General features: G+C 41.4%; 1 protein-coding gene across 7 annotated transcripts in view; it reads right to left on the reverse strand.

Annotated features, from left to right (window-relative positions):
• Positions 1 to 16,582, reverse strand: part of LOC111138966 (nucleoporin 210 like) — an 89,916-nt gene that overhangs the window by 58,936 nt on the left and 14,398 nt on the right. For 5 of the 7 annotated variants that reach the window (XM_022491009.1, XM_022491008.1, XM_022491011.1 and 2 more), the window contains 8 exons: positions 15,481 to 15,613; positions 14,396 to 14,554; positions 10,102 to 10,170; positions 8,579 to 8,685; positions 7,783 to 7,923; positions 5,105 to 5,242; positions 3,720 to 3,875; positions 1,926 to 2,124 (listed from right to left, as the gene is read on the reverse strand). In XM_022491009.1, coding sequence (XP_022346717.1) covers positions 1,926 to 2,124; positions 3,720 to 3,875; positions 5,105 to 5,242; positions 7,783 to 7,923; positions 8,579 to 8,685; positions 10,102 to 10,170; positions 14,396 to 14,554; positions 15,481 to 15,613 — 1,102 coding nt within the window. Of the gene's footprint in view, positions 1 to 1,925; positions 2,125 to 3,719; positions 3,876 to 5,104; positions 5,243 to 7,782; positions 7,924 to 8,578; positions 8,686 to 9,193; positions 9,243 to 10,101; positions 10,171 to 14,395; positions 14,555 to 15,480; positions 15,614 to 16,582 lie in introns of those variants that run through there. The other 2 variants (XM_022491013.1, XM_022491015.1) reach the window with 2 other exon arrangements.

Raw genomic sequence — 16,582 nt, forward strand, 5'->3', positions numbered from 1 at the left:
TTTTATTTATTTATTTGACAGACAGAGATCACAAGTAGGCAGAGAGACAAGCAGAGAGAGAGGAGGAAGCAGGCTCCCCACTGAGCAGAGAGTCCGATGCAGGGCTTGATCCCAGGACTCTGGGATCGTGACCTGAGCTGAAGGCAGAGGCTTTAACCCACTGAGCCACCCAGGCGCCCCCTACACGGGAAATTTTAACTTAAATAGTTTGTTTAGCTGGAGCCATATATGAAGGAAGCCAAAGTATGAAGTAATACTTTTTTTAAAATTTTTTTTAAAGATTTTATTTATTTATTTGACAGAGATCACAAGTAGGCAGAGAGGCAGGCAGAGAGAGAGAGGAGGAAGCAGGCTCCCCGCTGAGCAGAGAGCCCGATGTGGGGCTTGATCCCAGGACCCCGAGATCATGACCTGAGCCGAAGGCAGAGGCTTTAACTCACTGAGCCACCCAGGCGCCCCTGAAGTAGTATTTTTTTTTATGAAAAGTAAATTGCGTTATCTTGTAGAGACCTTGAACATTAAACTAAAAGGATTTCAGCTCTATTCCACTGGCAATGAAAAACCTCTCACATTTTTTAAGCAGGAAATGTAATACTGAACGTGAGATTCAGGGATCCTGGGTAGCTCAGGTGGTTAAGTGTATGGGATCAAGTCCCGCATCAGGCTCCTTGCTCAGTAGGGAACTTGCCTCTTGCCTGCCACACCCCCGCTTGTGCTCTCTCTCTCTCTCTCTCTGTCAAATAAATAAATAAATAAATAAAATCTTTCCTTTTAAGATTTTATTTATTTATTTGACACAGAGAGAGACACAGAGAGAGAGCGTACAAGCAGGGGTAGAGGGAGAGGGAGAAACAGGCTTCCTGCTGAGCAGGGAGCCCGATGTGGGGCTCGATCCCAGGACCCCGAGACCATGACCTGAGCTGAAGGCAGACGCTTAAAGACTGAACCACCCAGGCGCCCAAATAAATAAAATCTTAAAAAAAAAAAAAAGGGGTGAGTTTCATGAAGGTCCATTTTGAAGCCACAGGTTATCAAAGGTGAGCAACAGTTAGGAGGATCCTGTTATATTTTAGATGAGAGATAGTGAGGGCCTAAAAATCAGGAGACACACCTTAAGAACTGAGAAGAGGACAGAGGTATTACTTAGCAGGGGCAAGGCAGAAGTCCAAATTATAGATGCATTGTGAGAATTAAAAGAGCTAATACATGAGGAGTATTCAGAACAGAGCCTAGCAAATAGCAAAGGTTGAGTGACTATTATATACTACTACTGCTATTATTACTAATTAAAGAACAACAGTAGTCAAGATCACACATGCTATTCAGTCACAGGAAATGATGCTGGCCTTTAGGGATAGCTTGTTCACATTCTCCTTTTATTAGAAAAAGATACTCTTCTTGAACAAATTTAAGAATGGTACCATATCCATCCTAGAAAGAGGTATGAAATATTTAAAGAAAGAGGAAAAGAGCTCAATACCTTCATACGAGCTGAAGCAATAGCCACAACACTTCTCTGAACATGTTATTCAATTGCTGGGTTGTTGTTTTTTTTTAAAGATTTTATTTATTTATTTGACAGAGAGAGACACAGCAAGAGAGAGAACAGAAGCAGTGGGGAGAGGGAGAGGGAGAAGCAGGCTTCCTACAGAGCAGAGAGCCCAATTCAGGGCTTGATCCTAGGACCGGGAGATCATGACCGGAGCCAAACACAGAGGCTTAAACCACTGAGCCACCCAGGTGCCCCATCAACTGGTGGGCTTTTGTTTCTAAATTACATTATAATGAGGCAGTAGACAGAATTTAAAAAAGCATTGTAAAGAAAGGTAATGTGTGAATTTAGACTATAATTTGTACTCCTGAATTGATGATTGGTCCTCTCATTCAATGACGAGGAAAGGAGAAAATAAAAGGCCTACTCTTACCTTCCTTGAGAAGAGTAAAGACTCCTTGCTTATCCATGTTCAGATCCAACAATAAATGAGAGCAGTCTGTGAACACGATGACATCTTTGTGCTCCTTATTTACATGGTACATTGCAATGGGGATTTCTATAATCTGGCCGATCTCCACATCAGCATGAAATGGTAACAGCTCCATTTTGTTCAGTTTTAGGACATATATCTGGAGAGAAAAGAAATTAATCTTTCAAGAAAGTTATGTTTGGGGTGCCTGGGTGGCTCAGTTTGTTGAGTGTCTGCCTTTGGCTCAGGTCATGATCCCAGAGTCCTGGGATCGAGTCCCGTGTTGGGCTCCCACTCAGTGAAGAGCCTGCTTCTCCCTCTGCCTCTGCCTGCCTCTCCCCCTTGCTTGTGCTCTCTCTAACAAATAAATGAATAAAATCTATAAAAAAAAATACAGTTGTTGTCAGATGGAAAAAATAATTAGATACTTTCTAAACACAAGTTTTACCATATTATTAACCTTAAAAACCTGTGTTGGCTCTCCACTGTCTACAGTAGGGGATCAGCAAATGTTTTATGGAAAAGGCTAGACAGCAAATATTTTAGGCTTTGGGGACCACATGGTTTCTGTGGCAACCCCCCACTGTGTAGTTGTGGCTTGAAAGTGGCTAGAGACCATATATAAATGAATGAGGTCGGTTGTGTTCTGATAAAACTTTATCAAAAAATTAGCAGTTTGACATTGACCATTAGGTCTTAGTTTTGCTCTGTCCTTCAAAGTCATGTTCAAGTTCTCATCTCTTCATAATAATCTCTGACTAGTCACATCTACAATGATATTTATTTTATAAACTAATAATACTTTTATTATACAATTTAAATAGCTCTCAATCATATACTGCTTTAAAATAACTCATATCATTTCCTTAAAGTGTTATTTAACTTCATGTGACTAGATCCTCCTATTAGAATTTAGATTCTTTAGGGGCGCCTGGGTGGCTCAATCGTTAGGCGTCTGCCTTCGGCTCGGGTCATGATCCCAGGGTCCTGGGATGGAGCCCTGCATCGGGCTCTCTGCTCGGCCGGAAGTCTGCTTCTCCCTCTCCCTCTCCCCACTGCTTCTGTTCCCTCTCTTGCTGTGTCTCTCTCTGTCAAATAAATAAATAAAATCTTAAAAAAAAAAATTTAGATTCTTTAAAGTAGACATGTATGTTATGTTTGTTTAAATGTCTTATGATACCTGGCACAGTGGGATATGTCTTAAGGGTACTCAGTAGATGTTCACTGAACAAAACACTAAGTTTTTCAGGGAACAACAACATACATAAACATATATTAGAAGTGGGGAAAAAATCAGTAATGTGGTTACATAATACACTGAAAGGTGTTTTCAATCTTTTAGAAACAAGATTGACAAACAAATATGAGACCGGAAATAAAGTTACTAGGAAGGTCATATATATATAATAATGACAAAACACAATAACAAAAATAGATAATATTAAGCATTGAATATATTCCAAGCAATGAGGTAAAACATTATCTCATTTTCTTCTGACAGTAACACTTTGAAGTAGATACTATCATTATCCCCATTTTAGAGACAAGGAAATAAAAACACCCATTCAGAAACTTGCTATTAAGTGAAGCAGGATTCAACCCAGGTCCAGAAATATTTAAGATGTACTTCCAGAATTAATTTAAGTATCATTTTCAAATACCCAATTTGGACTAGAGAGACTTTTAAACATGTTCTGTACTTAAGACAGCAATGTCTCAGGGTATGATAATAAGGCTCTTTGGAGAGTTGTTTACCTTAATTTCTCCATATCGAAAGGGATTTTGTACATCTCGGGCCAAAACAGTACTGTTCCCCCTGACCTGACCTGCAGTCACCACTCCTTTAGTGGTCACCATGGCTACTGTCTCATTAGAAGAGGTCCAAGTGAAGTTGCCACTGCCACCCTCTACCTGTGAAAAAACATAACTTTATGTTTAACTGCCAAAGAAGGAAAATGGAATTTAGGTAAAGATGTAAAATCTGGTGAAATAATAAGTCAGAAATAAATAGGGCGCCTGGGTGGCTCAGTCAGTTAAGTGTCTGCCTTTGGCTCAGGTCATGATCCCAAGGTCCTGGGATCAAGCCTTGCTTCGGGCTCCCTGCCCAGCAGGGAGTCAGCTTCTCCCTCTCTCAGCTCATGCTCTGTCTCTCTCAAATAAATAAATAAAATCTTAAAAATAAATAATAAAAATATAATAATAAAAATATATAACAAGTGATTTATGGACATATTAAGAAGCTGTGATGCTGGGGTATCTGGTCTGCTCAGTCGGAAGAGCATGTGACTCTTCATCTCAGGGTCATGAGTTTGAGCCCCACGTGGGGTGTACAGATTACTTAAATAAATAAAACTTTAAGAAAAAAAAAGAAGCTAGGGGCACCTGGGTGGCTCAGTGGGTTAAAGCCTCTGCCTTCGGTTCAGATCATGATCCCGGGGTCCTGGGATCGAGCCCCACATCGGGGGGGGGGGTCCCTGCTCAGCAGGGAGCCTGCTTCCCTCTCTCTCTCTGTCTGCCTCTCTGCCTGCTTGTGATCTCTGTCTGTCAAATAAATAAATAAATCTTTTTTTAAAAAAAAGAAAAGATAAAAAGAAGCTGGGCGCCTGGGTGGCTCAATCATTGAGCGGCTGCCTTCGGCTTGGGTCAAGGGACTGGGGTCCTGGGATCAAGGCCCGCATCGGGCTCCCTGCTTGGCGGGAGGCTTGCTTCTCTCTCTCCCACTTGCCCTACTTGTGTTCCCTCTGTCTCTGTGTCTCTCTCTGCCAAATAAATAAATAAATAAATAATCTTTAAAGGAAAAAAAAAGCTGTGATGCTATAGTAAAGTAGCTAAATGAGCAAGAGAAACTAAAAGGACATTATGTAATTGGAAGTATCACAAAATGTTAAAAAGAACACAGGGGAGCTTGACAAAAACCTTACAAAAGTCCCAAGTAAAGGATACATGGAAGAGAGACAGAAAGTACAGCAAGTCTTATTAAGATAGCATTCAAGAACATGACTTTGTTATCACCAGAAACTGAATTATATTATTAGGATCAGGGAGAAATAAAAATTAACATTAACCAAATTTCAATAAACTAAATTAACAGAGAAACTGACTTATCTCTTTGTAAATTCTCATATAATAGGACACCATACCTGCACTTTATACCGATATAATATTCCCATAGGCTGATGAGGAAATGCCAGAAAGTTGGGTGTAAGCTTGATGGGAAAATAAATATTCACTTCTTGCTGATGTATGACTGGAAATTTTATAGGCTGAATATTTTTATTCTATAAGAATGGGAAAAAAAGCAACAAAATAGATTTTATAAGGACTGTTTTTATAATCCATTCATATTCAAAGCATCAGCAAATGGTGTACTAATGAATTACTCAACCAGTTTCTTTCTATAAACGAAGTAAGTAAATGTTCCTATCATGAGGAGCGCCCAGGTGGCTCAGTCAGTTAAGTGTCTGACTCTTGATTTCAGCTCAGGTCATGATTTCAGGGTTGTGTGACTGAGCCCCACGTCAGGCCCCATGTTCAGTGGGGAGTCTGCTTAAGGATTCACCCTCTCCTTCTGCCCCTCCCCCCACTCACAACTCTCTCTCTCAAATGAATACATAAAATCTTAAAAAAAACCACTATATGATTGTTTCAATAGACACAGAAAAAGCATTTGAAAAAGTACAACATCCATTCATGATAAAAACCCTCAACAAAGTGGGTTTAGAGGGAATATACCTCAACATAATAAAGGTTGTTTATGAAAAACCCACAGCTAACATCATCTTTAATGGGGAAAAACAGAACTTTTCCCCTAAGGTCAGGAACAAGACCAGGATGTCTACGCTCACAGCTTTTTTTTTTTTTAAGGTTTTATTTGTCTGAGAGAGAGAGAACACAAGCAAGAGATCATAATCAGAGGAAATGGCAGAGGGAGAGGGAGAAGCAGGTTCTCAGCTGAGCAGGGAGCCCAACACAGGGCTCAATTCCAGGATCCTAGGATCATGATCTGAGCCAAAGGCAGACACTTAACCATCTGAGTTACCCAGGCGCCCCTCTCACCACTTTTATTCAACATAGTACTAGAAGTAGTACCACGGAAATCACACAACAACACAACAAAAATGCATCAGGGGTGGGGCACCTGGGTGGCTCAGTGGGTTAAAGCCTCTGCCTTTGGCTCAGGTCATGGTCCCAGGGTCCCAGGGTCCTGAGACCAAGCCCCGCATCGGGCTCCCTGCTCAGCGGGGAGCCCGATTCCCCCCCCCTCCCTCCCGCCTCCCTGCCTTATTGTGATCTCTGTCTGTAAAAAAAAAAAAAATCAAAAAAAAAAAAAAAAAAAAAAAGTATCAGGGGGCGCCTGGGTGGCTCAGTTGATTAAGCGACTGCCTTTGGCTCAGGTCATGATCCTGGAGTCCCAGGAATGAGTCCCACATCAGGCTCCCTGCTCACCCAGGAGTCTGCTTCTCCCTCTGATCCTCTCCCCTCTCATTCTCTCTCATTCACTCTCTCTTTCTCTCAAGTAAATAAATAAAATCTTAAAAATAAAAGGCATCAAAATTGGTAAGGAAGAAGTAAAACTTCCACTATTTGCAGATGACATGATACTATATACAGAAAACTCAAAAAGACTCCACCAAAAAACTGCCAGAATTAATAAATGAATTCAGTAAAGTTGCAGAATACAAAATCAACGTATAGAAATCTGTTCATTTCTCGGGGCTCCTGGGTGACTCAGTTGGTTAAGTGTCTGCCTTCAGCTCAGGTCATGATCCCAGGGTCCTGGGATTGAGCCCCATGTTGGGCTCCCTGCTCAGCAGGAAATCTGCTTCTCTCTCTGCCCCTCAGCCTGCTCAATGTTCTCTCTCACTCTGTCTGTCTCTCAAATAAATAAAATCTTAAAAAAAAAAAAAAAGACACTGTGGGGTTACTAAGAAATAGGTTTGAGAGATATTGAGAACTGACATGGCATTCGATATTGTACTAAATGCAGCAGGTGAGGGGAAGGGAGAGTCAAGGACCACCCCTGGGGTTTTATCTTAAACAACCAGATGAAAAGATCCATGGAAAAAAAGGAAGTCTAGGAAATGGCAGGCTATTAAAAACCAGAAACTTGGGATGCCTGGGTGGCTCAATCTGCTAAGTGTCGGCCTTTGGCTCAGGTCCTGATCCCAGTGTCCTGGGATTGAGTCCGGCATCAGCCTCCTTGTTCAGTGGGGAGCCTGCTTCTCCCTCTACCTGCCCCTCCCCCTGCTTGTGCTCTCTCTTTCTCACACAAATAAAAACAAAACAAAACAAAACCAGAAACTCATGCATTTTAGAGACAGTAGAAACAGATTCATACTTTATCCTTTTACCCAGTAATTCCATTTCTGGCATTATGCCATATGAAAATTAATCAAAAGAAAAAAATTACACAAAGAAACTCAGTTATGGCATTTACAAGACTGAAAAATCGGAAATGCAAAAAGCTCACTGTTAGTGGCGTGGTTAAATAAATTGACATAGTAACCCTTTGGATCTTCAGACTAGAAGTACTCCACGGAAGCCTGACAACACATGGAAACACACACATGAAATAATTTTCTAAAGGAACCTCAAACGGTATATCCACACAGTGAGCACAAATGCAGACGTGAGCGACGGCAAAGACGGCCACAGAGAATCTGCACGGGTACGGACAACCGCATGTCCTGGTCATCAGTTCCTTTTTCAAGTTTATGAAAGGTAGGGTGGGACAGACCATGTGTCTGCCTATAAATCAGTAAGCAGCCGAGCCTCATGAGTGTTCGGGGTATTCAAAGACTATCCTTTTAACTTCTACCTGGTAGACGACGGAAGTCAGGGATGCGTTTATCACCACGACACCACTTTTCAAGGCTTTGACTACGTGGTAAGACCCATTCACAGTAGTGAGCTGCTCCTCAAAGTACTCGCTTCGGAACTGGCACACGATCCTGAGATTCTGTGAATCGGCCCAATAGTGACACAAAACTGAGATGTTTGCTTTTTCCCGACAGCCATCTTAATCCCAAAGCATTAAAAAAATTAAAAGTGTGGCTATGCACTCTGGGGATAAATTAAAACAAAACTTTCACTCTCCTCATGGAAATGCTAAATTGGAAAGATGTAATTTTAAAACAGTACTTGAACAATCCATTAATGGCAAGTGATCAGATATAGAGTCAAAGTTTATATAAATTTTGGTATAATTTTTGCCATTCCATAAGTTAACATTTTTTCAGGGAAAAAAACCCAAAGGGCACTGGAGAGTAAGTGCAGTACTGTCCTCTGGGGCTGTTCCTTGCACCACTGCCAAACAGAGGTGACCAACTCCAAGGGAGTCCTAGAATGAGACACCCTCCAAAATGTTTTGGCCTTCCCTTCAACTCTTTCCTAGAATTCTGACTGAATTATGTATTTTACTTTCAGTTTAGCTTTCCTAAAGGACAGAAGTATTTAATAATCCTAATAAAGTAGTAACTTTATTTTTTTTTAATTTTTCGTAACTTTAAAAGTAAAGTCTGGAAGCAAAAAAAAGAAAGCCTTCCTAGCCAGAAAGGTGGCCCACTCAAGAAGTTATCCATACAGGGGGCTGGAAAAATGCGAGAGACACTCACATCTGACATGTAGACCTTTGTACTGCTCTTATCGAACACTTCTACCGTCATGACATACACTTGTCCCACCTCTAGACTCCATCGGTCTCCAGGCTGAACTGTGAAACCTGTATATAAATCAAGCAACAAAAATATCAGAGACGGCGGTTCCATGGTGTAATGGTGAGCACTCTGGACTGATTCCAGCAATCCGAGTTCAAGTCTGGGTGGAACCTCGCCCTTTGGGCCAAGCCGCCGCCACCTTTGGGGCACCTGGGTGGCTCAGATGGTTAAGTGTCTGCCTTCGGCTCAGGTCATGATCCCAGGGCACTGGGATCAAATCCCGCATCAGGCTTCCTGCTCCTTGGGGAGCCTGCTTCTCCCTCTGCCTGTCTCTCATGAGAAACATCAGAAGAGAACGTTCATTTTCTACAATGAATTAAAAAATACAGGGGCACCTGGGAGGCTCAGTGGGTTAAACCTCTGATCTCAGGGTCCTGGGATCAAGCCCGGCATCAGGGTCTCTGCTCGGCGGGGAGCCTGCTTCCCCACTCTCTCTGCCTGCCTCTCTACATACTCATGATCTCTCTCTGTCAAATAAATAAATAAAATCTTTAAAAAAAAATACAAACTTACAAAAACTATTTAGTGAGTAAAACTCGCTAATAGATGGCGATGATGGGACACCTGGGAGACTCAGTGGGTTAAGCCTCTGCCTTTGGCTCAGGTCATGATCTCAGGGTCCTGGGATCGAGCCCCACATCAGGCTCTCTGCTCAGCGGGGAGCCTGCTTCCTCCTCTCTCTGTCTACTTGTGATCTCTGTCTGTCAAATAAATAAATAAAATCTTTTTAAAAAAAGAAATAGATGGAGATTATTTCTAAGCTTGATCATTTAGCTCCCTCCGTCAAATTGAATAATTTGGAATTCTAAAAATAAAGATCCTGGCTTAATTTAGTTAATCTCAGGTATAAAGAAACACTCTCACCCACAACTGTGTACAAAACAAATCACAGTTTTGCTCATTCATACTGTGTCAGGCAAGATTTCAGCTTCTTCCAGTCAGACCAGTTTGATATGACCTAAGGACATCAGCATTCTTTTCTCTTCGTATGAAATCTCTCTTTCTAATCCAATATTGTACCACATAGGTCTTCACATTTTTTCACAATGTTTCAAGATGCTTCACTCTTGCAGGCAGCATGGAACCATAACAATGTGAGAAAACATGTCAAAGGAAAGTTAAATTTGAAGGCTCAAGGAGTACTCTAGTTTCTAATGCACTCATTTTAATGAAACAGTCAAAGCTGTTCAGCTTTATGAAAATCATTATCTAAAAATACCTAAACCTCCAGGACCGCCTAGTGGCTTTGTCGGTTGGGTGACTGATTCTTGCTTTCAGCTCAAGTCGTGATCTCAGGCTTGTGAGATTGAGCCCTGAGTTGGACTCTGAGCTGGGCACGGAGCCCACTTAAGATTCCCTCTTTCCCTCTCTACCTGCTCTTCTTTCCCCCGACCTTTCTCTAAAAATAAATAAATAAATACCTAAAAATCCAGGCTCCACAACATATATGGTGCAGTTTGGGAGTCCGGACACAGATCGCATACGGACATCTTAATTTTTGCTTAAGGAAATCATATGAATCAGAGTCGGGTGAAAAGACAAATGTGAGCCACTGAAGAAAAAAATAATAAATGCACAAACAGAAACAAACAAAAATCCTGTCTTTTATTATCCTTTGGAAAGCAAAAACTTAAATGTATATATTTCTGAGAAAAGTCTGAGGAACTCAGTCATAATAGGACTCAGGTATTCTTGAATTTCAAATTTAAGGAAGATGGAATGATACAAAAAGATAACTCTCCATGCTTTTAGTATTCATTTAGCTGTAGAACTCTTTCTCCAAGTAAATTCTTTTTTTTTTTTAAGATTTTTATTTATTTATTTGACAGACAGAGATCACAAGTAGGCAGAGAGGCAGGCACAGAGAGAGAGGAGGAAGCAGGCTCCCCATGGAGCCGAAAACCCGATTCAGGGCTTGATCCCAGAACTCTGGGATCATGACCTGAGCCAAAGGCAGAGGCTTTAACCCTCTGAGCCCCCCAGGTGCCCCTTCAAGTAAATTCTTACATGAGGGGCCCATTATGGAAAGCAGGACAAAGTGGCATCACTCTGGCTGTTGAAACGGATAGTGGTGATGACGGGGAGGGAGGGGAATGACCTGCCATCCAGCCCAGCAATCTGCCTCAGGCTCTGCAGATAGTTTTAAAAGTTACTAGTTGATTTTCCATTATCTACGGTAAATCTTTATTACCAAATGTTTTCTCTTTGTCATGAAAGATACTGCTAGTCACTTAGACACCATATCACCCACTACCCGTTCAGTTAATTTCTAGCAAGAATTTATTCTGTTATTGTCCTATACAGAATCAGGAATATACTTCCTGGAATACTTCCAGAAATATACTTCCCTCTCTAAAATATACTACACCCAAAAGCTAAGAAAAAATATATAACTGAGATAACTGAACAGAAAACACTCAATCATTCTAAGTACACTAATTTAGGAAGCGTAGTAATTCAGCCATGTACTAGATTACAATTTATCACTACTGTAACCAATTGTGATAATGGAAGTAAAGTAATATTTAATCCACTTGAGGGATCAAACTTTTAAAACTGCCTCAAAATTCCAAATGAGCTATTGATATACAAACAACTGACATGTCAATTAAAGATTACTTTTATCTAGTCATTAAAACAAATCTTTTAGGGGCGCCTGGGTGGCTCAGTGGGTTGGGCCTCTGCCTTCGGCTCAGGTCATGATCTCAGGGTCCTGGGATTGAGCCCCGCATCGGGCTCTCTGCTCATCGGGGAGCCTGCTTCCCCCTCTCTCTGCCTGCCTCTCTGCCTCCTTGTGATCTCTCTCTCTCTCTCTGTGTCAAATAAATAAATAAAATATTTAAAACAAAAAACAAAAAACAAAAAAAAAACAAAAAAACAAATCTTTTAGAGACTGTACAGGCACCTCTGTGGCAATTTAGGTTTGGTTCTGATATGTACTCTAATCTAACGTTCATAAAATGTAAGAGCTAGAAGGAAATTCAAAGACACAACATTCCCTCCACTTTTACAGATGAGGAAACAGAACTGGACAGATCGCTAAACTAATTCATTCCTCCTTTGTCAGAAATAAGAGACCTTCCACCCAATCCTTCCATGTGTTCTGAAACTCATTTTCCCTTACCCCTCAGAAACCTTGCTCCATCATCCACTGACCCTCCTTTCTCCCACCTCTGTGCCATCTTTCTGTTTACCTTACAGACATGTTCAAGTTTCTCTTATCTCATAAAAGTTCTCACATCTTGCGGCACCTGGGTGGCTTAGTAGGTTAAATGTCCAACTCTTGATTTCGGCTCAGGTCATGATTTCAGGGTCATGAGACTGAGCCCCGCTGTGTCTGCTTAAGATTCTCTCCCTCTGTCCCTCCCCCACCCAGCTCATTCTCTCTCTCAAATAAATAAATAAAATCTTAAAAAAAAGAATTCCTCTTTTTCCACATGAACCTTAAAAGCTGGTCTTTGCTCCTCTTCTCATCTTAACTCTATATACTCTCAGTGATTTTTGTCCACGACAACAGCTTCAACTGTCACCTATCTATAAACTCATCTCTCAAATACCTACCTTTATCCTGAATCTTTCTCCTCCAGATGCATAATAAATATACCTGTTGGGGGTGCCTGGGTGGTTCAGTTAAGTGTCTGCCTTTGGCTCAGGTCATGATTCAGGAGTCCTGGGATCGAGCACCGCCTGAGGCTCCCGTTCAGTGGGCAGTCTGCTTCTTCCTCTCCCTTTCTCTCTCCCCCCTCCTTCGTGCTCTCTAAGTCACATGCTCTCTCTCAAATAAATAAAATCAAATAAATAAAATAAAATCTTTTAAAAAATAAAAGTAAAATATCTGTTGGCATTTCTATCCTACAGGTACTTCAGGTTAACTTGTGAAAAAGTAACGTAGTTTTCCTTTCCCGTAAACCTGCTGCTCTTCTTGGCATTTCTATCCTACAGGTACTTCAGGTTAACTTGTGAAAAAGTAACGTAGTTTTCCTTTCCCGTAAACCTGCTGCTCTTCTTGTTCTCTAAGAACAGAACCGCCAGTCGCCCTAAGCCAGGGGCTGGAAGGAGTTATGAGTATCACCATCCATATCCTCCAGGAAGACATATAAATAGATAAGTATGCTGCATTTTATTTATTTGACAGAGAGATAGAGATCACAAGTAGGCAGAGAGACAGGCAGAGAGAGGGAGAAGCAGGCTCCCTGCTGAGCAGAGAGCCCAATGCAGGCCTCAATCCCAGGACCCTGAGATCATAACCTGAGCCGAAGTCAGAGGCTTAACCCACTGAGCCACCCAGGTGCCCAAGTATACTGTATTTTAATATCTACTACTCTGGAATAAATAACAATATGACCTGAGAATATTGGGGTGGGGGGTAAGGTCATATAAGTCTGCCTGGGGAATTCAGGGAAGCACCTGACACACAGCTGGGGCTCTAATATTGAATGATTTAGTTAGTTTTGTAAGTACTCTTGTATCTGTTGACCAATGTCCTATGCACCTTAAAATGACTAAAAAAACAAACAACTTTGGACCCAAAACCCTCCTTAATATGTTTTAGACAAGTAATATAAGGCGCTAATATGATTATACAAGCAATACTGTACTTTTCTAGCCTACTAGGTGCCACATAACTCCCTACCTCCCCCACTCCACCACCGCTCCTACTTTGCCCCTCTTCTCGGCACTTCTTGGTCTCACTGCTGGCTTTGCTCATCTTTAACCAAGCCAGACACGCTCCGCCTCACCAGCTCGGCAAGTGCTATCTCCTCCTCCTTGAGCTCTTTCACCCAGGCGTCTGCACGACCCACCGCTGCAGGGCTCCTTTCACAGAAGACTTCGCTAGCTACCCAGAGTAAACCAGCAGTCTGCCGCTCCGGCACGCAGAACAATGCTGAGCGCATTGTAGGATTATAATAAATATTTGCTAAATGAATTAATTTCTTTCAGATTAAAATATTCAAAAATAGGACATATTTCAAAATCAAACATTGAGAAATGAAGTCCAAATATTTCAATTTTGTTTAAATCTTCATTCTGGGGGCGCCTGGGTGGCTCAATCAGTTAAGCCGCTGCCTTCGGCTCAGGTCATGATCCCAGAGTCCTGGGATCGAGTCCCACATTGGGCTCCTTGCTCAGTGGGGAGCTTGCTTCTCCCTCTGCCTCTGCCTGCAGCTCTGCCTGCTTGTGCTCTCTCTCTCTCTGACAAATAAATAAATAAATACAATCTTTAAAAAATAAATAAATAAAATAAACCTTCGTTCTGTTTTCTTGGACTATAACAGAGCTCTAAATCTCTCTTTGTTCAGTCATTACAGAGCAGGTTTAGTGAATTTTTAAAAATTGCTCTCAACTTAATTTAACAAATATTAATTAAGCATCTACTGCACACAATACCACACCATCTTTTCTAAAATATTCATGTGGAAATGGGAACGAAGAAATTAAACAAAATTCCCAGAAGTCTCTTCAAGCTGCTTTCCCAGTCTAGTTATAATCTCACTGAGGTTGCAAGTAAGCATCGAAGTGAACAGATGCCACGTTCCAACTATTCTCTTCCTCACCTTCCCTTTGTTAGAAATTCTGACAATAATAATTTATAGTTCTTTGTTAAAAATAAAACCTATACAAAATAAGTATAATCTTAACAAATTATTTTACCAAGGAACATGTCTTGCATACTCAGGGAAACACAGAGTGACAGCTAAAACTTGAAAAGGATACTTTTGTGGACAAAGACAAGGTTAGTTTGGCCCAGTTGAACAGCAGTCACCATAGCTCTTTTCTCATCCAGTAAAGCCACTTTCCCAGAAAGAGACCAATTACATGCAACTCTGTCATCTTGCAATTCCAGTGTATAGTGTTCTAGGGGAAATCCCACCTCTGTAAGACATGAAAGATACTTTATAAATGTAACAAGAGCAGCCATTATAAGAGACAACAATGTATTGTTGGATTATAAGAGGCAAATCAGGAAGCACGCCTAAGTAAGAGTATGATCTGCTTCTACTTTCCTTCCCCCTTTGATAAATTTTGACATTAGCCATGGGGGGGGGGGTGTTACTATATGAGTTTATCATTGATATTGCTTGCATTCTTAAAAACCAGTGAACTGAAAGTATCAAGAAAGATCCCCACTAAGTAAGGAAGGAAAGGACTAAGGCTAATGGAGCCAATGCACACTTTATAAACTCAATGGGACTTCTAAGGTCAACAGAGTGTCAAGTTTTCAGTGAATAAACTGAGTTTCTCAAGAAACAACTTCTACAAAGATCATTCAAGTCCCTTCTGGTAAAGTGTCCTCACTTGCCATACAAAATCTAGTAAATATTTGGCTGTGGTTTTAACAGAGAATTTAGATGCCTATAGGCACCGGGCTAAGCATTAGTCTGTTCAAGACATGGGGACAATCTCTGCACAGTATTATCTCAAATATAGCAATTAAGGAATACTTTATCACAAAATCTAAAAACACAAAGAAGTATTTGTATACATAAGATGGGAGTTGCTTCTCGGGGCATCTGGGTGGCTCAGTGGGTTAAAGCCTCTGCCTTCTGCTCAGGTCATGATCTCAAGGTCCTGGGATCAAGCCCCGCATCAGGCTGTCTGCTCAGCAGGGAGCCTGCTTCCTCCTCTCTCTCTGCCTGCCTCTCTGCCTACTTGTGATCTCTCTCTCTGTGTCAAATAAATAAATAAAATCTTAAAAAAAAAAAAAAAGATGGGAGTTGCTTCTCTTATTGTCAGCAGGACAATGTTCATCTTAGGAAAGATGGGAAATGTTCATCTTAGGAAAAGATAAATCACCTTACCTGTCATTCTTCCCTGCACCATTTTTGCAACTCGGTATTTAATATATGCTCCTACTAAGAGATATATATCATGCGATGGTATAAGAAATATATTCTCCAAAACTAACAGACGTATCAATGCTGCTGCCACTTTCTAAAAGAGGAAGGAAAAAAATGAGCTTCCATAAGCAACGTTTCCCGAAGTTCATCTTCCTTGTTAAAAGTTTACTTCTTGGGGCACCTGGGTGGCTCAGTGGGTTAAAGCCACTGCCTTTGGCTCAGGTCATGATCCCAGGGTCCTGGGATCGAGTCCCACATTGGGCTCTCTGCTCAGCGGGAAGCCTGCTTCCCTTCGTCTTTCTCTGCCTGCCTCTCCGCCTACTTGTGATCTCTGTCAAATAAATAATAAAATCTTAAAAAAATCTTATGTCTCTTTTAAAATTATCTTATAGTGGGGCACCTGGGTGGCTCAGTCAGTTAAGTATCTGCCTTCGGCCCGGGTCATGATCCCAGGGTCCTGGGATCGAGCCCCATATGGGCTTCCTGCTTGGGAGGGAGCCTGCTTCTCCCTCTCCAGCTCCCCTGTGTTTGTGTTCCCTCTCTCGCTCTCTCTCTGTCATAAATAAATAAAAGTCTTTTTCAAAAAAATTAAATAAATAAATAAATAAATAAAATTATCTTATAGAGATTTAAAAATGCTTTCCTAATCACAAATCATAATTTCAGGGCATCTAAGTGGCTCGATTGGTTGAGCGACTGCCTTCAGCTCAGGTCATGATCCTGGAACTCCCAGATGAGTTCCACATCAGGATCCCTGCTCAGCAACTTCTCCCTCTGCCACTATCCCTGCTCATGCTCTCTCTCTCTCTCAAATAAATAAATAAAATCTTTTAAAAAGAATAATAATTTCAGTTATCCTTAAAAAGTGACCATGAGGGGGGCGCCTGGGTGGCTCAGTTGGTTAAAGCCTCTGCCTTCTGCTCAGGTCATGATTCCAGAGTCCTGGGATCAAGCCCCTCATCAGGCTCTCTGCTGATCAGGGAGCCTGCTTCCCCCTCTCTCTCTGCCTGCCTCTCTGCCTACATGTGATCTCTGTCTGTCAAATAAATAAGGGCGCCTGGGT

Source organism: Enhydra lutris, unplaced genomic scaffold (genome assembly GCF_002288905.1).
Source record: "Enhydra lutris kenyoni isolate GAN:26980312 unplaced genomic scaffold, ASM228890v2 scaffoldscaffold94, whole genome shotgun sequence".
NCBI lineage: Eukaryota > Metazoa > Chordata > Mammalia > Carnivora > Mustelidae > Enhydra > Enhydra lutris.